This window comes from Apteryx mantelli, chromosome 2 (genome assembly GCF_036417845.1).
Source record: "Apteryx mantelli isolate bAptMan1 chromosome 2, bAptMan1.hap1, whole genome shotgun sequence".
Classification (NCBI taxonomy): Eukaryota; Metazoa; Chordata; class Aves; order Apterygiformes; family Apterygidae; genus Apteryx; species Apteryx mantelli.
Genome location: NC_089979.1, coordinates 95,366,469 through 95,394,456, shown reverse-complemented (window position 1 = coordinate 95,394,456; position 27,988 = coordinate 95,366,469). Strand labels below are relative to the sequence as shown.

At 38.1% G+C, this 27,988-nt stretch overlaps 1 protein-coding gene across 5 annotated transcripts; it reads right to left on the bottom strand.

The window, feature by feature from the left end:
- Positions 1-568: 568 nt before the first annotated feature.
- SLC39A6 (solute carrier family 39 member 6) lies at positions 569-27,650 on the bottom strand. 5 transcript variants are annotated; one of them, XM_013957746.2, is made up of 10 exons: positions 27,531-27,650; positions 25,304-26,023; positions 23,065-23,245; positions 22,629-22,798; positions 21,478-21,690; positions 19,739-19,808; positions 16,924-17,304; positions 8,634-8,714; positions 6,480-6,670; positions 569-5,685 (listed from the first exon to the last, which is right to left on the bottom strand). In XM_013957746.2, the coding sequence occupies exons 2-10, from the start codon at positions 26,009-26,011 to the stop codon at positions 5,533-5,535; spliced, it is 2,148 nt and encodes a 715-aa protein (XP_013813200.1). In that variant the 5' UTR covers positions 26,012-26,023; positions 27,531-27,650; the 3' UTR covers positions 569-5,532. The 5 variants fall into 5 exon arrangements, 4 of the variants coding, with proteins under 4 accessions (XP_013813200.1, XP_013813201.1, XP_067147243.1 ...); XM_013957747.2 differs by having other exon boundaries at positions 27,558-27,650; XM_067291142.1 differs by having other exon boundaries at positions 25,304-26,020; positions 27,558-27,650.
- Between the last annotated feature and the right edge of the window lie 338 nt (positions 27,651-27,988).

The window sequence follows — 27,988 nt, the reverse complement described above, 5'->3', positions numbered from 1 at the left end:
GCGCCCCGACGGCAGCAGCCAGAGTTCGCGAGCAGCAAAAGGCAAGCGCGGAACGGAGTTCCGCTCCAGAGAAGGCGGTTCTTTGTCTCCTCCCGCGGCGGGGCGTAGGTACCTGACCACGTCTAAAGTCAGCTCCACTAACTTCACTGCCCTTAACTTCACGCTGCAGAGAAAGAGCTCCTGTTTTCAATATACTACAGAAGTCAACTGATTTCATTTCCAGAAGGAATAAAGATACCAAAGAGAAGCTTGCGACTATGTTTGTCTATACCAGTTATCTTTCTTAAATATTTTGTGTGTTAAGTGCTGGCATCTTTAATGCATTTTTTTTTATGGACAAAGACCAGATATCATTCAGGAATATATTTTTATGAGGAAATTCATTGCTATGCATGTATAGACAATATAATATACATAACCTTTTATTTAAGTAAATTAGTAAGCAAGTCTAGTAAAAACTTAGTTGCACTAAAATTATGTAAAATATAATTTTTATATACTTAAAAATATTTCTACGCAGATAAATACAAGAGGTAACTAACTACAAATACAACAGTGAGAAAAAATATTCAAGAGATACCATCTGGCTGAGTGGTTTATTTAAGCTAGCACACAACAATACAATTTCTATAGTGATTGTTAGGTGCACCTAAGAAATACTTCAGATGAAAAACATTTCATGAAAACATCCATTTCTCTCATGACAAGTAGAATGACAGTTTTTCCACAAAAGCTGTAATAATGCTTGACTCCTGCTGTCTGAATTTAGAGATCCACTGTGAATTACATTTTATTCTTGAACATATTTTTAAAATACATAATTCAACTGTGTTCCTGCAGCACATTTGACATCATTCTGAAGTACCCTAACCACAAAGCAGAACAAAAGTACATAGATGCTGGTCATGTGAGAACTTCCAAATGTTTATTATAGTGTAGTTTATGCAGCAGGAGATTTATAACTTGACATGACAGACCCTCTGTGCGTAAATCAGGCCTAACAACCATTACATGTTACAAGGGAAATGATTTCACTTGGATTCCATAATTGTCTATTCTGTTCATCCATTTGAAAGTCCAGTTACAGGCACTAAATAAGGCAGATATAATTGCATATAAAATTAAACTTTGCAACATTAAGTAAACAAGGATATACAAGACTTCAAGTCACTTTCATTTATCAGCCATAGATGTTGGGCTTACTACAAGCTGCTACAGAAAAATATATGTATAAACATAAAGGGCTGCTGAGAAGCTCTACCCTATTCATTTGCCAAATGATAAGTACTTTCAATGCAAGCCCATTTCAATAGAAGCAGAGATTCTACATTATAAAGCTGACAGTAGTGTGTGTGGGGGGAAATCAGTCTTTTTCATCCTGCTGGCACACACCTATAGAGAGTTTCAGGATATAGTTTTCCTCAGTTACTAGTTTGGACAGATGTCAGTGATTCACAGCCACACCAAAGATTCAAATATTAGAGCATTGAATCATCTGATATGCTTATGGCTAGGTTATCTAGTCATTTCTCCCTGGATGCTCTAAAAGCAGATTTATTTTTCATGTTGTTGCATTAGCAATGTATTTTGATGCACATATATTTCAATGTGTTGTTAAGGCTGTTAAGCTGTTATGGCTGTTAAGGCTGTAGGCAAACAGAAACCACTAACAACAACAACAACAACCAACAACAAAATTAAACAGAACTGTGCCCCATCTAAGTTTGAAATTCCTCATGATCAAAAAATGGTTCAGCATGCCTGCTTTCTCTGATAACTGAGGATGTGGAAGGGAAGGTGAGAGAGTAAAGAACACTAAATAAAAAACAAAAAAGAATGGATGTACATAGTGCTCAAACACTACAAAACCCACTAGGCTCCAGTAAGGTTCTATCTCAGCACATTTCAGAAAAATACAGCTGTGAAGAGATTGTTGGGTGACAGGGGAATGACAGTAGTAGCCTTACCAAATTTTTGTCCAGGTAGGTCTTTTGCTCATGAGGCGCAATAGGGGAACAGGCGCAGAGACACATAAGCTCTGATAGTGACTAGCACTATCACTCCAGAAAAGACAAGACTCATTTAAACAGGACAGGGCCAAGTTGGACTGCTTCAAAAACAAGGGTGACACATTTCACTGTACTGAAGATCGAGATCAGAAAGAGACTTCTAGAGGAAAAGCAGCCATAGTTTCAGAGATCTGGACTAGGCAGCATTGCCAAGAATAAAGGTCAGAGTAGAGGAGAATGCATTAGTCAAGGCATGAAAGATTCAGAATTTTGACAGGTTTATGCTATGGCTGCAGTCAAACATGCATTGGAGGGGGGGTGTTTTGTCTTTTTTGTTTTTCTACAGAAGCAAGCAGTGATGTGCACATGCTAGAAACTTAACAACTTCACATGAGCCAAAGATTGAATTCATCACTAAGGCTAGAGAAGGGAAGATGAGGATCAGCAGCCATTTTTTGGGCATGGTTTTAGTTATCACACTGTCAAGGCAAGATCATAGTGAGGTTAAGGGCAAAAGTGTCTTAAGAATTTAGGTGGTTTGAAAAATTCAGTTACTTTCTCTTCAGATTAAGTTCACATGAGCTAAAAAAGAGCATGGAATATATGGCAGAGGTGCATGGATATAAATGCCATTTTCATCATACTCTGAGATACTAATTCAGGCTTGGGAACCTTAGAGTAAGACTACTGTAAGAAAAATAAAATAGAGGTAGCACAGAATGGACAATCTAGGAGATACCATGAAAACGTACCAAATGGCCATCATACCATGGAATGACTTCTCAACACCTCAAATTATAGGATTCCTCCTGGCACACTGTATCTGCATTTGGGTTTTTTGTTGTTAAGAGAGGTTTGCTTTTTATTAAGAACATACAGAGACTGAATGAAAATGCAGAAGCGTAGAATGAAAGAAACTTGAACTTCTAAACACCTGATGAAGGGAAGGAACACACCTCAACACACCTCTATTCTCTCAATATTGTTGTTAAACATGAAAGTCCTGTTCTGCATTGGTTTCTAGTGCTAGCATGTAAGCCAGCAGGAAAAAAAAAGAGAGAAAAAAAAAAAAGAATGCTCCCCCCAAAAGTCTGTTCTTCTCTCTGGACCCCTGCTCACTGAACAAAGAGATATGCAGGTTCATATGGGTGTAGATTTGGGGGAGCTGGGTAAGACCCCAACACCTTGGTGCTCCCCTCAGGATGGAGTAGCTATAGAGATTCCTTTCTTCACTTACTGAAAGAAAGGAAACAAGACAAATCCTGTTTCGCATGCAATGTTCAAATACCAAGGAAATCAACTTGTCTCCTCTGAATACATGAGGATGTACCAAATGAGAGATTTCCTTTGAAGATACAGCTCTCAACCTGCAGGATCACCATATGGATCAGGTGAATGATGATGAGCTCTGCTGGCTCCTGCAGTGCTCAAACTGCTTTAGAAGAGGAAATTACAGGGACTTGCCCGCAGAACCCTCCCATCCTTAAGACTAGTAACCTCTTGTAAGACAGGAAAAGTGACCTTTATTTGCTCCTTTTTCCTTTGCTCATAAGTTACAGTAGTGCTGTAACGTGTTTTACTGAGCACACTTTGTTCCTCCCCCCTTTAATTTTCTACTACTATTAAAAAATTGATATTACTTGATTTTTTTTAAGCATAGAAACAAAGTTCAATCCATTGCTTATTCTAGATTTTTTTTAAATTTGGTAACAATTCTTCACAAAAAAAATGAAACAGAAAAATCCATCCTTACATAAATCATCCATATGAGCTCCAACACTGATATTAAAACCTTAACAGATCTATGCTGATTATTTCAGCTTTCTTAAGAAACATTGATAAAACAGCATTTTATGAATATGCAAAGAAGATTAAATCTCAATCTAGTTAACCTGAGGAAAGACCAAAGGACAAAGAAAAGGTAATATTCCATGGGCTGCAGAAACTCTTAAGAACCTTGTTTTTTAACTGGTAAAAATCTTTCAATTCATTTGAAATATCTATTTCTGATGTGATGTGGTAGTTTTGATTTTAATTTTATGCAGGATGAACATACGTCAGACCATTTAACCTGTCAGACATGGTATTATCAAATGCTGCCTCTTTAAGCTTTTCATTCAGCTTGTGATTTGAAGTAGTGGTAAATTGGGATCAGAAATAAGTTCTAATGGTTTTGTTTCCAGTTTTTAAATGCTAGTTAATTAAGACAGCATGGTTCAGAATTTTTTATTCATTACATAAAAGTTAAGAGATGTTAAGTGAATTAATGTTTGTCTGTCTTCCCTGCAAATACAGGATTTTTTACAATTTTTCATCCTTCCTTCCCTCAGTTACTTTCAGGATGGTTAAAATCTTAAACTGTAGATAGTAAGCTCAATCTACATATTACATTAGCAATAATTATTCTTAATTTCATATGCTGCTTCCCTATATATGCTGTCAAAGAATTTTTGCTTTTTCAGATACATGAGCTTAAGTTATTGCAAAGAATGTAGTTGTTTCGTACAGCATAGGTTTATAGTATGCAAGCATATTGAACTAGAACCAGTCAGCTCTCCCACTCAGCTAATTCCCCAGAATATATCAACACTAAGAAAGCTGTTGTAGTAAATGACTGTTGTCTCAGTCTATAGCACTCCTCCCCTCGAAGCCAAACAGACTGTAACACAATTTTGCCATTTCAGGCAGTATTAATGCAATATATCTCTACTTTAAAACTCTTTTTGATGGAATTTGAGTATATTAGAGACATAGCTATGCTTTTACAATATTATAGCTGTAGTTTTGTTGCCGACTAGAGAAATCAATAAAGATTGTCTCACATCAAAAGGGATCAAACAAGTAAAACTTACTTGGAACAAACACTTAAAACAGGATTTCACATGAAATCATTTGGAGTAGAAAACAACCAGAATGAAGAAACAAAGAATTCACAGGCTATTCTGAGTAGAACCACCTCAAAAAGGTGGAAGTGGACCCATTTGACATTCCATGTAGACTAGATGGAAACAGAAGTGATGAATTACTACCAAACATATGCTACTCATTACATGTCATCTTCTTATTTTACATTGGCTCTCTGAGCTTTGTATTGACTGTTTTTGATTGTGCTATAATAAAAAAACACTGTCATTTTGTTTATACTGGCAAAACTATTCAAGTAAGAAAATGCCAGTTTCATATAGTTACACACAGTAAATAAATTCACAAACAATTTTAAAAATTCCCTCTCCCCAAATGATGATACTCCTTTAATAGATCTGGCACTTTCACCATGCTTTACTAAGTGTAACTTTCCACAGTGCCATATGTAACACTAAACTGAGTGAAAACCTTACACTGTACTCACTTCTACTTTGGGGGGGAAAAATCCAACATGTCAATAAAAACATCTAGTCTACATCAAAACTACCTCTGCATTACAGATTTTAATTGGGGGGGGGGGAGGGAAGGGGGAAAGAGAGAAGAGCGAAAGCTGTACCAATCATAATTTAACACTAAGCTTTGCTCCTGGCAAGCAAGACTACAGGTTTATGCTGAATACAATTTTATGTTCAAATACAGAGATAAGCAGCATTATCCCAAAACCCAACAGAATCCCAGCGTTCTGTAATAGGAAATATCCCCAGCGGCTACATCCATGATCGCTAGCATCATTGTGGAGCATTTCAGGCACCTAAACAAAAAAAAAAAAAAAAAGTTAAATGCCTTCAAAATACATACTTATTTAGAACCAGGCTCTTCAACCATTAGGCATGTAAGAGTTGAATATTACTCCACTAGCCATCCCTGTTTATTAATAATGACTCCTTGAATAAGGTGAGAGCCAACACAAGTAACTATCAGAATTTACTTTCCTACGAGCTGTTTAGAGACAGAGAGAGATTGTAATGGTCTAATTATAAAAAACCTGTTTTTATAATTATGCTGATGTCTTAATTATACTCTGAGTAACTGGTTGGCTTATTTATCAACTGACTTAGTCAAGCCAGTTTAGAGATTTTATTCTTAGACAGACAGTGGTTGTTCATGGAAGTCTGACCAAGTACTTTGTACTTCTGCATAAATGTACTTCTGATGTACAGTATAGATTTTAATACTATTCTGGCTCCATTCCAAGAGACCCTAATAATTTACTGCAAAAGCTGAACATATCTTTGGTGGTTCTGACAGCCAGTCAGACTAAAAGCCACTGTCAGAAGCAAATGTTTTACTCTACTTTCACTGTTAACTGCCTCTAATTAAATACAGAGGAAGAAACGAGCTCTGTTCCAACAGTAATGTAAACAAAAGAAATCTCACATCTGAATATTTAACTAAGCACTTACATTTAGTATGCCTCAATTCCTTCAAATACAGAAAAACAGTTTATTGATGAAGAAAAGGTGGAATGGCTTTTATGGTCAAAATATAATTGGTACTAATACTTAAGCTATACTATGTAAAATTTAAGAAGGTCAAGTCACTTACCATATCCACAAGTGCCACATACATGAACAAGCCAGCAGTAAGGGCAAATATCCACATTGAAACATTGTCTGCATAATGACCAATAAGAATCCCAGTTGCCATTCCAAGATAGGCCAGCATAGCTGACAGGGCATTATAAAGCACAGCTTGTTTGACAGTCATACCAGCTTTTAGAAGCACAGCAAAATCTCCTACAGCAAAAAACAATACAAAATTTACATCCAAATGTATTTACTGCCATATTTGTGACTTTTTTTCAGCACTTATAATATCACAAAGCTATTTTTATGCTGTCATCTTCCTTATGTTTTTCTTCACAAAATCAGAAGTTACTTGCACACAAAAAATAAAATAACACAAGAAAAACACAACAACAGCAAGTACTATGAAGTTCATAACACTTAAGTTTTAGGATTTCTGGAAAAAGCTTTTAGTCTCTTCTGTATGTAAACCAACACTGTAAATACTGCAGTACTTGCTATATATAAGCATTCCAAGACAGTTTCTAAAACAAACAAGCAAACCACTTAATTGCATAAAACAATAGTGCCAAGATGGTTCTATTTGTTATCCTGTACCTGTTTGTCATATTTCAGGTCTACTTGTTTCTAAATTTTGAATTTCTTTATTCATTTCTGTAAATTATCTTTAATGTCTTAATTTTACTTGAAAGAGTAATAGATTACCAGCCAGAAACAGTTTTCCCATCAAAGTATGTCTGTTTCACAAAAATATTATGCATTTAAACAAAAAAAATACTAAAATAATATAACCTTTTTTTAAAGGCATTTTGAAAATAAAGTTGATTCTATACAAAAATAAGACTTCTCCCCAGTTAAAGTGAGCAAAAGCAGTCTTCAAAGTTGACTTGAGAAGTTTGTTACAACAGCTTTTCCCCACAAGATGTTACAATTAAGCTGAATTGGTATAATACTAATGCTAAATTGTTTTCATGAAAACAGTGATCAGATTTCTCCCCCCAGTTAATTTTAGCTAGCTCCATTTGTTTTAGTATTATTATGCCAGTCCATGATCTCTATTAAAGGTATTTGTGTAAAATTTTGTCTTCTATTTAAATTTTAAAAGAACATTTGAATCCAAAATATCACATTCATAACAAATTTATTTTCTATACTTGTATTTTCTACTTTAGTAGATGCATGTGTAATTAATACAAGTTCCATAGTTTTCATAGAATATATATTGAGATAGCCAAGATTCATTTCTTACCACATCATAAAAATGGATATTTTCTCCACGTAAAAAGTCATCTGATATATTTACCATCTGCACAATAATAAGTGGTTTGATGTATACATATACAGGTTTAAAAGGCCTGTTAAATGAAACTGAACAATCCACTTCAAGAGCATTAAAAAAAGGGGGGTATGGGAGAGAGTGTCTGACTGTTCTTTCCTCATTCTATACACCAGATGTGATCATGGTCATGTCAGCTAAAAAAGAAATGCCAGTTACACAAAGTGATTCAACCACTGGAAACAAGATCAGCTTCACTGCAAGTTAAACTAAACAGCTAAATTCTGTTCTCATGAACTTTATTGCAAAAGGGCCCAATACTAAATTTGTAACTTAAAGACACATACATGCTTATGAGAAATATGGCTATGCTTAATTCACTTGAATTTAAAAGACAAAGTATTCCAGAAAAAGACTTTTAATAGTTTAAGTTTAATTTAGAGCTACAGCAATTCTTTGCAAGACTGAACAGGCATTTGACTAATTTTGTGATCTTCACTTCAACAGCACAAACACAAGAATAAAATTAAGCAGAGGTGACAAAATCAAATTCCAACTAGGGCATTCTCCTGCAATTCACAATTTATACTGTACTGAAGAATAAAAGCAGTACAAATGAACTACACAGGACAAGTTGTAAATAACTGCAAGAGACAATGAGTTGTAAAGAAAGTTCATAGCTGAGATGTGTAGATTTCTAATAAAACATTCATTAAAATAAGTTAGACTCAACAGTACCTCAACTTGAAGTTCTCTATTCAATAATTCAAACATATAAAACAAAAAAATAATTCAAACAAATTTTACTGTGCCACAGAATAAAATAAACTATAGTTCTCCAAAGCAAACCTGTAAATACCTAGGTAACTGTAGCATACCAAAATATTATGGTCTTACCTAGCTCATGAGGTAATTCATGGCAAAATACAGCCACAGAAGTACTTAAACCACTAGATAACCCTTCAGTAAAGGCTGCTCCTACAAAAAGACGGAAAAAAACATTACTACATATTCAGATGTCAAGTGCAGAAAAGTTGCATATGCTCAGATTAGGACACTCAGTTTCACTCAAATTTATTTTATGCTTGTGAAAGCATTTAAAATTTAATTGAACAGCTTCTTTGTGTATGATTCATAAATTTAAAATCAGAAGCAAATTTTAAAATCCTCTAATCTAGTTACAGAAAACCAGATTTCATTATCTAATTTCTGAATTAAGCCCAATACTGTTCAGCACCATGAACTCCCCACAAAACAGAACACACACAAATATAATGAAAAAAAGACACTAGTTTTGAAAGATACTAAGGGAAGAGTGCAGCTCAACTGCCTCTGAGAGTCAGGTACTAAAAAAGAAGGCCTGCCAATTCAACAATAAGAGAGGTTACATGATTGGGTGAAACTAGCAGTGAAAGATTTGTGAATTCTAGACAGCTTGTACCTTTTTTATTATTTATTTTAAAGAGGAAAAAAAAAACCCTTAAACTAGTCCTACAGTGCTCATCTTCCTTGTTTTCTCCCCTCCTATTACTTACTATTTTTCCTTTTTTAGATGACAGCTCAGGACAAAGCAGCAGACAGCATGGTCAGTGAAACATGTCTCAGACAGCACAAGAGGTTCTTATGTGTGGGAAGTCACAGAAGGGTGCAGCAAAATCACATCTAGCTTTCTATTTATCTGGTACCCAGAGTGTGCCAGCAAACAAGGTACAGTCAATAAGATGTGTAAACAGGTGTGAGGCCATTTAGTAGCAGTTGGCATGCAGGGGATCCAGAAGTACTGCTCACAGAGAAAGAGCTACAGTGGTGATGAGACCACAGGAGACAATCCTCTGCCCCTGCTAGAGTAGCCACCTCCAGCAACCACTACCCAGACAGAGTTCCTGAAAGTGGACAGCAGCTTTACCTCTCATATGTGCTGCTGCACTCAGAGAAGGGGAAGCAAGAAGAAATGAGCAGGCATCTTTGTATCAGGGATCGTGAACAGGAGATTGAGAGGGTCTTCAAAGACTCTGCAGAGGCAAGAGCACAAGCCACTTCAGGGTGTGATAGGTGATAATTTGTTACATCAACTCGTGAAGTGATTTTACCATGAAACTAGGCATTAAGTACGGGCTATCAACTCGTGAAGTGATTTTACCATGAAACTAGGCGCTAAGTACGGGCTATCACCACAATGATTGTACTGAGCCAGCAGAGCGATATTGTATTGTGAAATGTATGCGCGCGACCTGAAGGGCACCACGCACAACGCAGAGGAAGACCCCAGCTTTCATCCCGACCCCCCCAGCAACAGCCGGCGCAACCACAGAAGTTACAGGCATATAAGGGGACTGTGAGCGGGGGGATTGCGCGCGCCGTTGGTGGAGCAGGAGACTCCCCGGCCGCCCAGCGCTGTTTTGCTTACTTGTGACTTGCTCAATTACTCTATTAAATTGGAATTTATGCAACCCGGCCCGAGTGGTTGTCAATTTGTCGCGTTTACCTATAACAAGGGTGAGAAGGAAGGTGGGACCAAAGCAACACTAGAGCAGGAAGCCAACATGAACTTCCAGATAGGCAAAATCTGAGAATAGCAACATCTAGCAACAGGAAGAACTCTCCATCCCTATTTGTAGCAGTTAATGTGGAGAACAGGGTCACAACCCTGGCAGCAACAGAGGAAAAATGAGATCTGCCCAGCCCCTAATCTTCACCCAGAATTTCAGATAATCAGATTAGGGCCAGCACTACAAAAGAAAGCAAAGATTTTTAGTGGTAGGCAATTCCCTCCTGTGCAGGACAGAAACCCCAACCTGCTCACCAGACCTATTGTCCAGGGAAGCCTGCTGCTTGCCTGGAGCCCAGCTCCATGATGGCAGAGGTACAGCCAAAGCTCATCTGGCCTGTCATGGATGGATGCAGACTGTCTAGGAAAGATAGATGGCGGGGGGGAGCAATCTGCTACATAAAGGAGTTTCTTGATTGTGCAGAGCTTCAGTATAAAGCTAAGTATGAATGCAATTCTTTGTGCCTACTGAGAGTCTCCTGGTCAAGATCAGAGCAGGGAGTAACACTAAGAATAGTATTACAGACCACCTCAAAAGAAAAGGTGGCCTATAAGGCTTTCTACGAAAACTGCACAAGACTTCGCCAGATTGCAGACCATCATGCCCATGGGATATTTCAGCTTTAAAGGTAACAAACAGCATTATGTGTGCAATCTAGGAAGTTTGTAATGTGTGCTGGTGACAATTTCCTGATGGAAATGCTAGAGGAGCCAGCCAGGGTTTGTGCTCTGCTTGACCTGTTGCTCATAAACAAGGTAGAACTGATGGCATATGCAGCACAAAAGGGAGCTTGGACTCTAGTGAGCATGAGGTAACTGAGCCCAGGATACAGAAGAAGGTTGGGAAGGGAAGCAGCAAAATTAGAACCCTGAACTTTAGTAAAGCAAGCTTTGGCTTAATTAAGGAATTGCTGGGGAGAATCCCCCAGAAAGCTGCCAAAAGCAAAACAGTGCCCAGAAAAGCTGGTTGATTTTTAAAGAACACTTATTGAGAGTCCATGAATGATGGACCCTGTCTGTGCAGGTACACTAGAATTTTCAGCAGAAGGCCCACCTGGCTAAGTAGGGAGCTTCTTAATGAACACTCAAAAAGAGAGCATGCAAGAATAGAAACAGAGAAAGAGACATGCGACAAATAAGGAAGATAAAAGCACTGACAAAAAACAGGAAGGCCAAAACCCAGTTAGAGCTAAGACTAGCAAGAGACATTAAGGATAACAAGAAGCAATTTTACAGGAACACTAGCTACAATATAAAGTTCAGGAAACAGGTGGGTCTGTTGATGGACGGGGAAGGGAACCAAGCAACAGACATAAAAGAAGAGGCTGAGGTACTCAGTGCCTTTTTCATCTCAGTCTTCATAGACAAAGCCTGCTCACAGGTCCCAGCAGATACCAGCATCATTGCAGAACAAAAGGGACAACAGCAGATAATCAACAGTTTAGAGATTACTTACAAAAGCTGGATATGCTCAGATGAATGGGGCCAAATGGGATTCACCCAAGGGTGCTTACAGAGTTGACTGATGCGATTGCAAGGCAAATTGTGACAAGTCATGGTCACAGAGGGAAGTCCCCAAAGACTGGGAAAAAGCTAATGTTATTCTCACTTTAAGAAAGGCAAGAAAAAGGACTCAGAGAACAATTGGCCGGTCAGCCTCACCTCAGTCCCTGGGAAAGTCTCCTGAAAAATGTCCACTTGGAATCCATCTCCAAATGCTTGATCCAACTCACTGTCTTTTATCAAGAAATAACTGACTATATAAGCAGGGGACAACAGTCAATATAACAGAACTTGAGTTTATTAAGACTTCTGACACAGCTGCCTCATATGGAAGTGGAAGAAATAGGGGCTGGATATACAGCCTGTTTTATGGCTTGCAAATTGGCTGGACTACTGGACTCGAAGGGCTTGCTGACTGGCTAGTAACAAGTAAAGCTCACCAGGGGAGCCATTTTACGGGACCCATATTCTTCAATATCTTCATTAATGATCTCAATGATGAAACAAGATGTACCATCAACAAATTTGCAGATGAAACTAAGTTGGGGGTGAGGGAGAGGAAGGGCTGAGGCTGTTCCTCTGTCCATTTTGCATCCCCTTCTCTTCCCCCACTCCACTTCAGGATGGATGGGAATACTGTCCTACAGAGGGCTCACAAGAAGGTCAGAGCCTAGAGCATAGGGCTTAAAAGCTTGAGGGTGCTAGGCTTCTCCTCTTCACCAGACTAAGGGGTTCTCTAGTAGCAACCTACGACTACTGAAAAGGAGTTACAAATATGAGGAAGCCTCACTCTACAAAGCAGTGACAGACGACATTAGGGGAAAGGCTGCAAATCACAACTTGGGAGGTTCAGCAGAAAGCAGAAGCTTCTTTATTAAGATAGCAGTATATCACTAGAAGAGCTTAGCCACAGAGGTTGTAGAATCTCCATCCTTGGAGGTTAGAGATTTTCAAGGCTTGGCTATGCAAAGCCATGACTGACCTAACCTAGTGCTTGCCAAGAGTCATGTTTCAAGCAGAAGGCTGAACTACATGACCTCTCGTGGTCACCCATTCCTATGATTCTATTTATGCAGAGTGGTGTATAGTGCAAGACTGTAGCTATTTTGTCTTAAGTCTTCAGCAGTAGTGGTTTACACTGCACTCTACACCACTCAGTCATACTAGTCTACACAGTAATTTACAGTTATTACTGCTACTTGACTGGTTGGAGTATCATTTCTAGATATGTTTTGTTTTGTTTTTTTCCCCAAGCATTGCTTTACAGTTTGAGTTTGAGTCAGATTTGAGAGGGAGACAGCATGGCTACAGTTATCTCCTACCAGGACAAAAGAATTCATCAGCAGTCAATTGGGCTTCAAATTCTGAGGAGACTAGATAAGGAAAGGAAGGCAGAAGGTCTCATGGGAGAAGGTCTACCTTCTGCCATGCCTGCATCCTCAGTGACCTACAAGTTCCTCTATATTATTATCCCTGTACAATGTTTTCCGAGTCTTATCACTTACTAGAGAAGAATTAAAAATACAAGAATCCAGCTTAATCACATAAGGTAAATCTAATTTTGGGACCACTTAGGCAAGAAAAACTAAACCTGAGTGCTTTGCAAAGTACCTAGGTGGCTGATGTTGTAGCCAAAGTACAAGCTTAAGATTATCTGGTTTTATTTTTCACTAATAAACAGACATTTGTCTTAAAAAGATAACACTCAAATTGAAGGCCACATTAATATAGTTGATAGTATCCTCTCTCAAGAAAGGGATTTAATAGTGGCACAGTACTTTAAAATATACTTTTAAGACATCACTTATCTCTCTCAAAAGAATTAGAAGAAAAATATATAGGTAAGATTAGTATAACAATGACTACAGGATTCTGTATTTTAGTTTAGCTGAAGACAAAAAAGTTCAAGAAAAACCAGTGATATGAACAGAAGATCACTTTATACAAATTAGTCAGATTCAAGTGTTCCATGCTTTAACAGAAAAAAAGCATTTTTTAAATCTTATTCCTACATAATTAACATAACAGACTCAAGGAAAAAAAGAAATAACTGATGAAAGTAAGGAATAACAGTCACATAAAGTGAAAACTTGTAAGTGAAGGCTTATTCTGGTTATGCCTATCTTCAGTCAAAAATATTTTTACCATCATTTAAATACAAGAAAATGTTACAGTAAGCAGTACTGGCCTTTTCACAACATCATCAGATTGAGGCTTTGCATAGTATCTTCAAGCACATCCAGAACTGAAGGAAATCCACCTTTTTATTAGTCTGAACAAGCTACACAGCAGGATTTGCAAAAGCCAATGCTCTCACTTGTTCAATAAGCTTTTGTTAACCTTCTATTTTTTCCCCCCTTCATAACCATCAAATCACAGTCCCTTCCCCAAATCTCCTTAATGCTAGGAGATAATTGATATTCCATACCATTTGTATGCAAATCCTCCTTCTTCCACCATATTTTCACTACTGATCTGCTAGGAAATTTACATTCCATGCTTTAATTTTCATCCAAAAAAAAAAGATTAAAACAGAGAAGTCTCTTTTCTCATTATGAATTGACTGAATCTGAACAACTGCACATTCTACAGCGAGAAATACTGAGTTACTATTGGGTTTTCTCCTCAAAAAGAGTGAGCTTGTTTATACAATACAATTTACAGAAAGACTAGTATTGCTGAACTGACCCCAGTATGCTATACAAACTAGAAGTGAATCCAATACCTGCAAAATCACAGATGAGTCTTAAATCACAGAATCACAGAATCGCTGAGGTTGGAAGGGACCTCTGGAGATCACCTAGTCCAACACCCCTGCTCAAGCAGGGTCACCTAGAGCACATTGCACAGGATCACGTCCAGGCGGGTTTTGAATATCTCCAGAGAAGGAGACTCCACAACCTCTCTGGGCAACCTGTTCCAGTGCTCTGTCACCCTCACGGTGAAAAAGTTTTTCCTCATGTTCAGATGGAAGTGTCTGTGTTTCAGTTTGTGCCAGTTGCCTCACGTCCTGTCGCTTGGCACCACTGAAAAGAGTCTGGTCCCATCCTCTTGACACCCTCCCTTCAGATACTTGTACACGTTGATAAGATCTCCTCTCAGCCTTCTCTTCTCCAGGCTAAACAGGCCAAGCTCTCTCAGTCTTTCCTCATAAGAGAGATGCTCCAGTCCCCTAATCATCTTAGAAGCCCTTTGTTGGCCTTGCTCCAGTAGTGCCACATCCCTCTTGTACTGGGGAGCCCAGAACTGGATGCAGTACTCTAGATGTGGCCTCACCAGGGCTGAGTAGGGGGGAGAATCACCTCCCTCGACCTGCTGGCAACACTCTTCCTGATGCACCCCAGCATACCATTGGCCTTCTTGGCCACAAGGGCACATTGCTGCCTCATGCTTAACTTGGTGTCCACCAGCACTCCCAGGTCCTTCTCAGCAGAGCTGCTTTCCAGCAGCTCAACCCCCAACCTGTACTGGTGCACGGGGTTATTCCTCCCTAGGTGCAGGACCCTGCACTTGCCTTTGTTGAACTTCATGAGGTTCCTCTCCGCCCACCTCTCCAGCCTGTCCAGGTCTCTCTGAATGGCAGCATGCTAAAGTCAATATTATGAAAGACTAGCATAAGAATTAAGGATTACTGAATTAATTTCACCTTCTAGAACTTACTTTTACATCTAGAATTCCTGTTGTCCAGCCTTCTAGAAAAATGAAGGAAATACCAAATCTGACCTCAAAGTCACAGGCCCAAAACACAATATTTAATCTATTTTTTTGTGATTAAAAAAAGTTCTTTTCATTGAAGCTTTGTCAAAAAAGATTGAAGAGCTACAACATGCACAGGAAAAACAGGGATATGAGCAGAGTAGGAACAAAAAGAAGACAGTATTTTGTTTACAGTTTTTTGTTTTTTTGTTTTAAACAGCAGAAAAAGTTAAGTTCCCATAATTAAGGACAGAGCTGTGTCATTAAACTAGACTTTAAGAGTATATTTTTGAGTACAGCATGATTGTATATGAGAAAAACATTTTCTGAAATATTTTTTCAAGAAGAGATGCCAAACTGCACATAGCCTGCTTCAGATGTGCTCAATTTCAGCTACACTCCTTTTAATTAATATAGAGATCCTTAATCTAAAAGTCTGCATGAATGCAACATTTAGTGACTTAACTGATATCCTCTCCATGATTTATATTTCTGACAATTAACACCTAACTAGCACCCCCCTCATTCATTCCTGGTAGACAAAATGCAACACAGATGCACTGGAAGATTAGTGCAAGTGCTAGAAAGAAGAGCTGCAATCCTGCTCTTTATTATAGTATGTTAAGATCTGAGAACCTGGATGAAATAGGAATGCTGTGCAAAACTGTAAGATATTTCATATGCTTGTTTTAAGCATTTTAGAGTACACAATGCCTTCGACCAACTTGATTGTGTAGTAAAACTGAATATGGGTCTACCTCGCACCCTGCACCAGTTGTACACCTATATTGCCTAATCCATTTGGATAATCTTCAGGCTAAGGCACATTGAAACCATGGTCCCATCTCCCTGCCTTCCAAAGCTCTGGGGAAATTTATAGATGATGCGTAATCAGGACCTAGCATAAGCAAAGCCAGATGTGTAAAGTATAGATCCCAACCTTATTGAATACAAGTGAAGACAGAAGAAAACAACAACAAAAAAACAGCCAGTGACAGTGACTGAAGTAGGGGAAAAAAAAAACCCCACACAATTACTTTATGTGACCAAAAAGACACACTTGTCTTTAAAGAACACAAAAGAATTGCTGAGCACCTGTAGGCACTGAAATACAAAGTCAGCTCTAAGTCCTAAATACTGGTTTATGAGCCTAACTTTTTTTAAAGTTAAAAGTAAGATTTTTCAAAACTAAAGAAGGAAATAAAGCAAAGTTTATAGATTTCCTAAAGAAACATAGCTGCAGCATATAGCTTTGTTTCATTTTGTTTGTTAAACTAGAGACTTTTCTCACTCATTCGGAACCACTGTCTAAACATAAAAGTTTAGTCTTAAAAGAACCACCATTAATTAGTTATGCTCCTAATAAAAATATAACCAAGAACAAAAAGACCTTGCTGTTATCACAGATGACAAAGCTGTAGTATTGAAACTAACACTTACCAATTGCAAGGCCATCACTAAAATTGTGTAGTCCATCTCCCATAATCACCATCCATGCCAGAGTTGCTATCCCAGCATCCTTCAGTTCTTCACGTGAATAGCGCTGACTGTGACTGTGTGGATGATGGTTCTGGTGATGGTGATGATGCAGAATGTGATGGTAGTCATGGTGATGATGACTAAGATGATCCGTCTGTCCTAAAGTATCATGCAAGTGAGAGTGACATTTGTTTCTACAGCCCCTGGATACATATTCATTGTCAACCTCCTCTTGATGAGAATGAGCTATCATAACTTCTTCTTCTTCTTCTTGTACTGCTGGTTGCTGAGAAATGAAGGGCGATGGATCTTGTGAATCTGTCCCTAGATAGCCCTCAGGCCCTGTTACAAAAATCCAAAGTATAACATTATACATTTTTAAAGTCATCTAGGAAGCAATGATACAATAAAGAAGTTTAATAAATCATACAACAGAGAAAAAAAGCTAGTAAGTTTAAAAGTTTAGGTTGATACCCCAGCTTCTTGCACCAATAATTTTTCAAGAGTTCTCACTACTTATTTTTAAGTCAGATTTCTGAGATTATTCACTTTACTGCAAAAAACTAAAACCTTTTTCTCCATCTCCTATCAGGAACGCACCCCCCTACATTGTAGCCATGAATACCTCCTAAAAAAATTTAAAAAACAGCTTTTCAGATAAGACCTAGTACAATTTACGTACAACAGCATAGGGCTCTGTGTGTCTCATTTTCACAACATGAAGGCTGTTACTTAATTGCTTCAGAAAGACAAAGGCCGAAGAGCATTTGCCATTAATTTATCTCAGGGATGATGAGCAGGATTATGTTATAGATATAATTTTGGCAACCTTCTTGAATATCATGTGGAAATAATTGGTTAAATGCAAGTTAAATGCAAGCTTGAACACCTGAAAAATAAACACTCAAATATAAAACTACCAATGCAGACCTCAAAATGTCCTCAAATAAACATTAACATCTATTTTAGCTGACTCGTTAACACCCCTAAAACTCGTTAAATTCTTCACCTGCAGTTGAATGAACAAATGCACATTTTTTCTGCATTACTGACAATTCATTCTTTACTTATAGTTATTCCGAAAAAGTGAAAGCCTCTTTAGCATCTGCACCAAAAAAAAGCAGGCTTTCTGCAAAATAACACTTTCATTAGTGAAAATAACAAGTGGGAATCTTAACAACTGAGCTCAGGCAAAATTTCTGCTCAAAATTTCACTATCATATAGCATGTGCAATACTGGATCAGCATCTAAAATTTTAAGTCTTCCTAGGACAGTATGGGATGTTATCAACTTCAGTAAAAAAAATACAGTCCCAATATTGATTTAAATCATTAAACATTCATATGAACAAAAAGGCATTTCACTTTCTAAATCCCTATGCAAAACAAGACAGTTCTCATGCTAGATACAAAATTACTACTTAGTTACAGATAGGAAATGCTGCTTCTTTATAATAAGCTCTCAGGATTTAAGCAAGGAGACCAAACTACATAGGGAAATGGAGGAAAAATAGCCTCTCTCAAACTATTTTGATATTGTTCTATTGAAGTAAATTGACTCCATTTCTATTTTCTCCTAAGCTGAGGCCTGAAGACTGAAATTATAATACAGTAAGTTATAATATAATTTGCATTTCCAAGATTTCAATTCAAATATAGTTCAACTCTAGCAGACAGAACAGAGTAAAAGTCTACTAGGGAAGTAAGACAGGCAAACAGTTACATCAAAAATGTCTCAGGTACTAATCAGAGAGCATCAAACCCAGGATTTAAGATTGCAAAGCACAGAGATACTGTAAGTCCAGTTTTCTATACTGTCATCCTACTCACTGATTTTCAATAAGCCTATGTCAGAACTGTGTTAACATACAGGCAGGTCACCATTCTTCTTAAACACTACACATGAAGTCTACTCAAAGAAATATCACAATTTTGCACAAGCCCTTCTGTAACAATATGCTGATTTTAAATATCACCCGTGCAGAAAATGATGCGTTTTGATCACAATCCATGCCTTAAATTCCTGAACAAAATTAACTTTCGGGGATGATGCTGTATGTGACTATTCAATGTTTATTCATACTGAAATCTAGGAATCTTTTATGGCGGATATTTCAGTAGACAAGCAAGCAACACTGAAAGCAATTTACAAACCAATAGAAATTCTCTCAGTATTTTATTGTAAACTAGTATCAGATTACTTTAGTTACAAGAGCAGACAAATATCTAATAAGGTGTGTTTTTGCTTATAGTTTGATGTTGAGGAAACCTGATCATTTGCAGTCCAATATCTCAATTAACTTCTGGAATTTTAGATTATCACCCTTAAAACTAAATAAATACTCAAAACAACCAACCCTGGACTTAAGACATGCATGTTCTATTCTTTAGATTTCTATACGTGATGTCTAACAGTCGAACAAGAGAAATGTAGAAGGAACTATGTACAGCTGTTTCCAAAGGCATAGCCAGAAGAGCATCTTAGCACAACTTCAACTTCCACTATCCAATACAGCATTCAAAGGCTTGAAGTTTCAAAACTGGGAATACACTACTTCCAAACTGTCAATCATAAAATAAAAATAAACAAACAAACACACACAAACAGGGCTAGTCCTCCACATATCAATGCACACACAGGTTTTGTTCCAGGAAGAATTCAATTAGGCAGTGATCCAACCTGCAGTAAGAAACAAATCTATGAGCTGTCTTCAGTCATGTACAGTATTTCAGCTGTGCTGTTGCACAATAACAACTGTGTATTACTGAGACTTACGATCATCTGTATCTAACATCTCTTCATTTGCTGAAAACTTCTTACTTTCTCCATCATCTTCATTTCTTTTCTTAATCCAAAATAAGAGACTGTAGTTATGAATATATTACTTATTTTTCATGATATACATGAGCAATATGATATTGACAACACTTATGCAAGCCTGCACAGAAAGAGGATAACATGAAAGCCACATAGAGAATGCAGAACAGAAATGTTAGAAACTCATCTAAGTACAGTAAAAAAGACAAAAGTTCCTCAGGCTCCAAAGGGGAAAAAAACACCCCAGGCATAATTACCACTTAATTCTGTGTAAGGGATAGCAGAAGTTCATCTGAGAAGTGAAATGCACCAAAAGCCGAACAAAAGCAATTCCACTAGTGTTGTTTTTTGGGGTTGTTTTAAATATTGTAATATCAGTGTAGCAGTTTTTAAAACATGCTTAAGAAAAATCAAGTGAAATCTGTAAAAATCTACAATCATCTCTGACCGATGCCCGTATCGCACCAGTTTGTGATCAGTGATTCAATATCTAGAAAGGCACAACGAGTCTAACAGGAAATCCATTCCCATGGCCGAGAGATAAGGAAAACAAAAATATCTGCTTTGCTTGGAATTCATCAAGAGATGTTGAAGAGTAAGTTTAACCAGAGATAAATTTAACTAGGGAAAATGATTCTGTCACTCACAGTTAGCTCAGCTTACTTCAGTGTAAACCACTCCTGCCCAATATAACCTCCTGTGACCAAAGCTGAAGAGCTTACAAGGCATTTGAATTTAGACTGCAGCCTTAATGACAGATTTAAAAATAATATCTAGAAACAGATCATCACAGTATCTGTGGTAGCCTAGAAACGAGCTTTTTCTGAGCTTTCTAAATAACTAGCAGTTTCCTACCTTTCTTGAAGAGCAGCTTAACAAACCTCTGATTTTTACTGAATAAAGCATCATCATCTATGTCCTTGCTATACTAGCCTTTATAGAAGTTACCAACATTTACGACCCACCAAAATCATGCTATTCTCTACCTTCCACATAAAGCATATCATAATAATCTGAAAGCTGTATTACTTTCTTGTTTTTTGGAGGAGAGGAAAAGGAAAGACTAGAAAGGAGGGACCTTGGGGGAGACGATATTTCCAAATGGAGTGCTATTTAATAAAGCCATTACATTTTATAGTGTAGTCAGATGCTTATTTGTGGTAAGCAAGAAGTTACTGCCACCCTCACCCATTCTGTGCAAGTGTTTCCTCAACAGAAGTATGATAACTGCACGAGGTCTCTTATTTCATCCAGTATAAGATTTAAAAAAAAAAAAATGCAAACAGTTATCTCCTTGAGAGATCAGAAGGAAGTCAGCAACAGGCGGTAATTTCTTAGATCACTGTAACTGTTACAACAAAGGATGTAACTGGATGTTTGCTTATTAAACAATTCACTGTGATGTGAAGCCTGTGCAACTTAAGTTAAGTTGGTTAAGGAAACTAGCGCTTATAATTCTTCCCTAACATGACCACACACACAAAAAAGGAAAGCTTTTTATAATCTAGTTTGAAAGTATAAATGTGGTTAACATAACTAAAATTATAACACTAATCAAGTCAGCAAAAATTGGCTTGCTATTAAATCCAATCAGTAGTCATTATATATATGATATATACATAAATTTTAGTTTTTATGAGACTGTATTAAGAAAACATCATGCAATACAATAAAGCTTCAAAATATAGTTTCTCTACCTTTTTCTTCTTGTCTTTAAACTGCTTTATTAAAGTGATCAAATGTTCCACTAGAAACATGAAGTATAAGCCTCCAAGTGCTGTAAGTCCCTTCCATGTAGAATCCAGGTAGGCACTCTCTTCTATACTTTGAAAAACAAGATGTTTGAAGAGAGTGCCTTTGTTTTGTTCAAGTAGAGGTTTTTCATGGTGATGGTGATGGTTTCCATGAGACTAAGGGGAGAACCAAATGGGGAAGTCATTATATTCAGAAGAACTGATAACATAACAAAAACAAACATAGAAAGTACTCCTCACAATATATATTTTTTCCCCTTAAAGTCCAGACTTACCATTTTAACTTGCAGGGCATCTTGCGCGCATGCACACACACACACACGTTTAGATTTTACATGACTTCTCAGGATAAGTTCAAAATTAACTGAAAGGAAAAGGAAGAACCCTATAAAATACAGGCAGGGTTCTGAACCCAGCATAGGATCTGTAGTCCTTTCCAGTTAATCTCAGTAAAAGCCAGAGCGAGTTAACTTTTGGGGGGGGTCTTCTGCTTACAAAGAACTTCAAGAGAGGTAGAAATTTAACAACCATTTCATTCTCAATATTACATAATAGTAATAGATATATTCAAAGCCTATCAAGTAATGTTTTCCCAGAACTTCAGAAATACTCATTTCTGATCAAAACATTATAATGGATAAGCAATCAATATAAGTGCTGATTTTCTGTTCTACATTTAAAAGGTAGTGAGCTACCTCTACTAACTATAAAAACTGTGAAACTAGAGGAGTAAAAGATTTAAAAAAAGATTAAAAAAGTAAAAGAGTAGTAAAAGATTAAAAAACATTTTGTATAATTCTTATGTGCAAGGAACTATGTATTTGTAAGGGTGATTTGGCAGCACATATGACTGAGAAAACATAGGAAAGACTGAGGGATTGCAGTGTGAATTTTTTACACTGTGGGGAATATGAAATGAATAATATAAGCAGGTCCAAATAATGAGAAACCTTTCTATCTAATAATCTATTTCACCAGGCTGAGAAGTGACTCATTGAATAGGTGTTAATTAATAGATATTTAACCCATCAATAAAAACTACAGCCAGGTGTCAAAATTTCTATTTTGAGATAATTAATGAAATAAATACTTACATGTGGAAGAAGATGTAAGAAAGCATCTCCGCTTAAAGTTCCAACAGCCAACGCCACAAGAAAACTTAGGAGAAACTTGAAAAATACACGATTCATCAGAGGTACCAGTATAACACCCAGTAAGGAAAGAAAACTGATGACAGAGATTGATATAAAGCCACCAATCCAAGCTGGTAAAAGAGACGAAGAAGCGTTATATGAGATTTTGGTTGCTTAACATTCCTCTTTTCAAATACTACTGAACATTTGATTAATCTAGGGTTAACAAATGGTACACCATGAGGGTTTTTCTTTAGACATACTGAAGAGAAGCACCAAAAGAAATTATTTCAATGCTGAAGAACATTTCTAAAATTTTGTAACTAAAATAAAGGGGGTTCCATTAGGCTTTTATTCTATATTTAAAAAACAAACACACACAAACAAATGAACCTACCTATTTGCAAAGAGTAACCTTTTGGAGGAGTTTCAGCTTTTTCACTAGTTGCATGGACTATGCAGTATTTGCCATCAATCTGATTAATAATAGCTGGACAGAGATAACTAAATTCTGTAGCAGTCAACCACACTTGAGTGCCTATGCCATGGGATTGCATCAGTTTTGATGCATTGGAACACTGTGGAAAGAGACACTTAAAGATTAACCAGAACCAAAATATCATGATATCTTAAAAGGACCACACATCCCATGTTAACTGTAAATATAGTGATTCCACATGAAAGTAGCTGAACAGCTGAAAACAGGTTAAAAAAAAAATCAGTAAGAACTTCCCACACAAATCAGTCTTACACATAACCTCTGACCGGATTTTTCTTTGTTAAGATCTAAAGTACAGCTTTTCTCCCCCTCTCCCCACATTCTGGCCCAGAAAGCTAGCTTGGTAGTACTGCCAGATGATGCATAATTATCAGTACAAGGAAGTCAGATGCTCTGTCATTAGATTAAAAGAAGCTTAACACTGTTGCCTCGCATTTATAGAGGCCATATAAGGAAATAATAACAAGGTTAAAGACCTTTTAATAGAAGTCATTACCATGAAAAGTCTCAAACAAAATATGTTCTAAATGCACTTCCTCCAGCAAAGTTTTCCTATTACACGACCTACAGTCTTTGGGGGCTTAGTATTACTCTTTTGGCTCCCATGGAAGTAGTTCAGCTCAGATTGTGCAGAACATAACAACTTGTGAATTCAGCACCTGTGATCACACTCTACACACAAACTCTGAATTATCTAGCATGATTGCATACATTAACAGACTCCAAAAAGGTACTGCTGCTTTTTAAAGCCATTAATGGAGAAAGATCCGACTGTGTAACAAAACTACAGACTAACAGCACTCATTCTTACTTTCTTAATGTCTTGCAGTCCTCTTTATTATTATTTTATGGCTGGTCCTTGTATATAATCTCAAAGAAAGTGTCTTAAGATGCATCTTAGATTCTGTCCTAGGCTTGATCTAAAGTCTTTATATTTTTGATACAGAATGCTGGACAACAGCTTTTATATCCCTCCAGAGAAGAATAAGTTAAGAAAGCAAGCAAGCAATTCTTCATTAAAGTAAACCTAATTCTTTTTCTACAGACATTTTTGCAAATTTTGTTATATTTGAACTTTTTTTCCACAGGTTAACCTAACTTTGCTTTTATTTTATTGTCAAAGGGAAAATTTCATAAAACTAGTAGTATCTGCTACCATCAGCTTGTTCCTTCCTGTTTTCCCAACGCTCCATCCACTCTTCTGTTACAGTGTAGCATATGCTGAAGGTGCCTAAGACAAGCTAAACACTTATCTTAACACATGTTCCAGAACGAAGAGTAGACAAGGAATGGAGAAGAAAGGAAAGAAGGTGCTAGTCACTTCCCTACAATGCTACACTATCTGCCATAGGAATATCTAACCCTTGTGAGGCAGCTTTGATCAGAAGAATGACAGTACTTTAAAAAAATGTGGTTGCACAGATCTTACTTTCACCACTTTATTTGGAAAACAAGACAGATTCTGGCTTTAAGGAAGAACAACAAGTTGAACCAATAGAATTTACTATTCTATTCACTACATAATACTAATAAAATTTAATGCCAAGTTACATCTATCTAAATGAGAAGGAAAAAGGTAATACAGTTAGTCTAAAATTCTAATGGCATTCACTTATTTCCAGCTCAGGGAAACACATTACTACACTAGCTTTTTATTTCCTGCCCATTTGCAGAAAAACACAAGCTCTAGAACCAAGATCAACAACTACCACATACTTACCAATCTGCTTGGATACACTTACACAGCGAGATATTTATTTTGAAAAACAGTATTATTAATTTCTAAGTACCTTCCTTTGTTGCTTTTACATGAGGAAAACACAGAAGTTTCTCCACAAAGTATTACAAACTTTTCATATAACTGCCAAAGAACACATGATTTTCAAACTTAAAGTTTATATTCTTCATTGTTAATACCAGGAATTTTTTTTTTTTTTAGAAAGGAAAAGAAGAAAAATATATTATATGAACTAGATTGCATAAATATTTTCCTCCCTCTGAACTCATGAACATAACATTCATTTAAAACAAATAGTTAAGATTCAAGAAAAGTTGTGTGTGGTTTGCTGTGAGTACCGACCCTTGCACTACAAAGCTTGTACCCAGTTAACCAAGAATGCAGAAGAGTTAGTCTCACCTCTTGGGTATTTTGGTTTTTAAATTTGGAATACAGGTAACTTCCTCTTTCTGATTCCTTTGGAAAAATAAGAGATTCATTTGCTTTTCCATTAGCAAGCCAGCTTGTATTACTACTGTCTGTGGCATTAATGGCATTAGTCAGACCTAAATGAGCAACTGACTTCACTCCTCCAGTTCCCAAATTCTGTAATTCAGAACTGCCATCTGTGGGAGTAGTACTGATAGATGCAGTTATTTCATTAACAGTGTTCTTGCTGTGTAAGAAGTTTTGCTCATGTTCTACATTTTCTACTTTGTGCAGTTCCTGTAAGTGACTGCTCATGGGATCTTTGTTAGCATCATATTCATGGTTTGGGCAAACAGTCTTCTCAGAGTTTTTACTCGATGCAACATGATTATGATGAAGGTGATGATCACGGTCATGGTCTATTTTAATCCTTTTCATTTTATCTATACCTATGTTCTGGAGCAGTTTTCTAAATCCTTCAATCGTCAGAGTGTTGTTTTCTCCATAACGATGAAAGAGTTCTTGAAGGTGAAGTCTCTGTATTAGCCCTGCCAAGTCAGTATTGATGCCAGCTGCCTTTTCTGGAAAAGTTTTCTCTGCTGTCTGCACAACAGTAGCTGTCTCCACTCCATGATGATAACTTTCACACAACAGTATGGAAAGTGATAAAAGGCAAGTGACTGATACTGTACTCTCCATTGCAGTTTCCTACTAGAAAAGAAGTAAAAAAATTCTGATAAAATAAAGATTTAACAGTTTGCATAAGACTGATCACCTTATCATCTGTAGTGTATGTTAATAACTTGCTAAAGGATCAAAGCAAGAAGAGTCACTTAAATTTCTCGGATACCCAACATTTCTCCCAGACGCATGGCCTCAGGCAACACAAGATGAAGCTGCATACCACAATGAGATCATTGGCCACAAACACTTCCCCAGGTGTAAGTAAGCTTACTTTTGTTTAGCTTGGCCTAAACCAGTTTTCTAACACAGATTAAAATAATGACAGCATGCTCAGAGGTGAAACAATTTAGTTCTAGGTTAGGCTTTTCTTGTGCTTAAAACAAGCTTCATAATATAGCTCTTCAACCACATATTAGCAGGGAATAAGTATTATAAGTGACACATTTGTGCTTAAAAATCAAAATTCCAAGCCTTCCATCATTAAATTTCCCAGAACTCTTGGCAAGCCAGAGAGATGAATTTCAGCACTCCACAAAAATCACTTTTTATGCTGTTAAGTTTTATCTGCATTTTAACAATGTTGTCATACTTCTTTGAATAGGCAGACAGATCATAGCTACGGGCCATTAAGTGTTTGTATATTTTATTTCATATGCACATTTTATTCCATAAACACTACATTTCTAGAATAAAATAAATTGATATTGAGACAATGCAAAAGAACATGTCTGAAGACCACCTCTTAGCCCTTTTTCAGAGGAGTAAAGAAAATCTTATTTTCACATCATATAATGCAGACAACCGTATTATGTTCAACGGTATGATACACAACATTCAAAAAAAAACCCCACTAAACAATCCCCCCTCCCGCCCCCAAAACTATAAGTGCAGATATCTGCAATTATATTTGCAAATAATTACCGCGAAGGAAATACCCGCAGAGATGCACACACCCAGAAACAGCACCTTCACTACCAAGATCAGCGAGCGTGTGAACGGGCCCTGTCTTTCCCCCTCCCCTCCCACTCCCACGAGCTAACGGCCGCCGAGAGAGGCTGGCCCGAACTTCTCCTTTTGTAGGACGCCCGGCGCCTTCCCACCCAGGTCGGCCACCGGCACAGACAAGGCTGCGTCTGCCTGCTGCTTCCCTTGCTTCAAGTGCGCGCTGGCCTCCCCCCGCCCCTCCCTAAGATCCTAGTTTGGGGTCCCTCCCGGTGTAAATCGCTGCCACACATAAGGACAACGGGAAGACCCAGCCCAGGCCTCAGCTCAGTGCCAGTCCTTCCCCCGGCTCAACGGATCGCATCGCTAGGAACCGTGCAGTGGCGAGGAGAAACACGGCGCGCCGCCAACCTGTCCGTCCCGCCTCGCCTCGGGCAGCGGAGGCCGCGGTACGGGCAGCTCTACCCGCCGCAGCCACGCGGCTGCCCGACCTCACCCCCAGCCGTGAGGCGCGCACACGCCTACTCAACAGCTGCCCCGCAGCCTGGTCCCCGCGCGCTCCAACCGCCGCCCCGTTGCGGGGAGAGGTTACCTCCAGCAGCAGGAGAAACTCACGCACCGCGAGCTAAACAACCGCTAAGACGCTTCCGAGACTGCTGCCGACTTCTTCTCAGCTACCGTTACACGCATGCGCTGACCGCTCCCTTCCCGACCTCCCCCTGCAATCTTTCCTTCCACTTCCGGGGATGGCGCCTGGTGTCTCTCAGGCGGCTAGTGGGGAAGCGAGTCCGCTATCACGTGGTGGCATGGAGCGTGTGGCATACGCTCTCTTTGTGGAAGTGCCAGCAGGTTCGACGCCGGTTGGGGGTTTGCGCTGGGGTGCTTCCCTGACGCTTCTCTCCGCCTCCCTCCCTTCTTCCCTCCGCAGAGAGCCTGAGGCGGGAGGCTGGGGCGTCTTTCTTTCTGGCAGGCACTTTAGGGCGCCCCCGGCCACGTTGTGCCGCTGTTGTGCCGGCCGTGGTGCTCCGGCAAGAAGCGTGAACGGCTGTT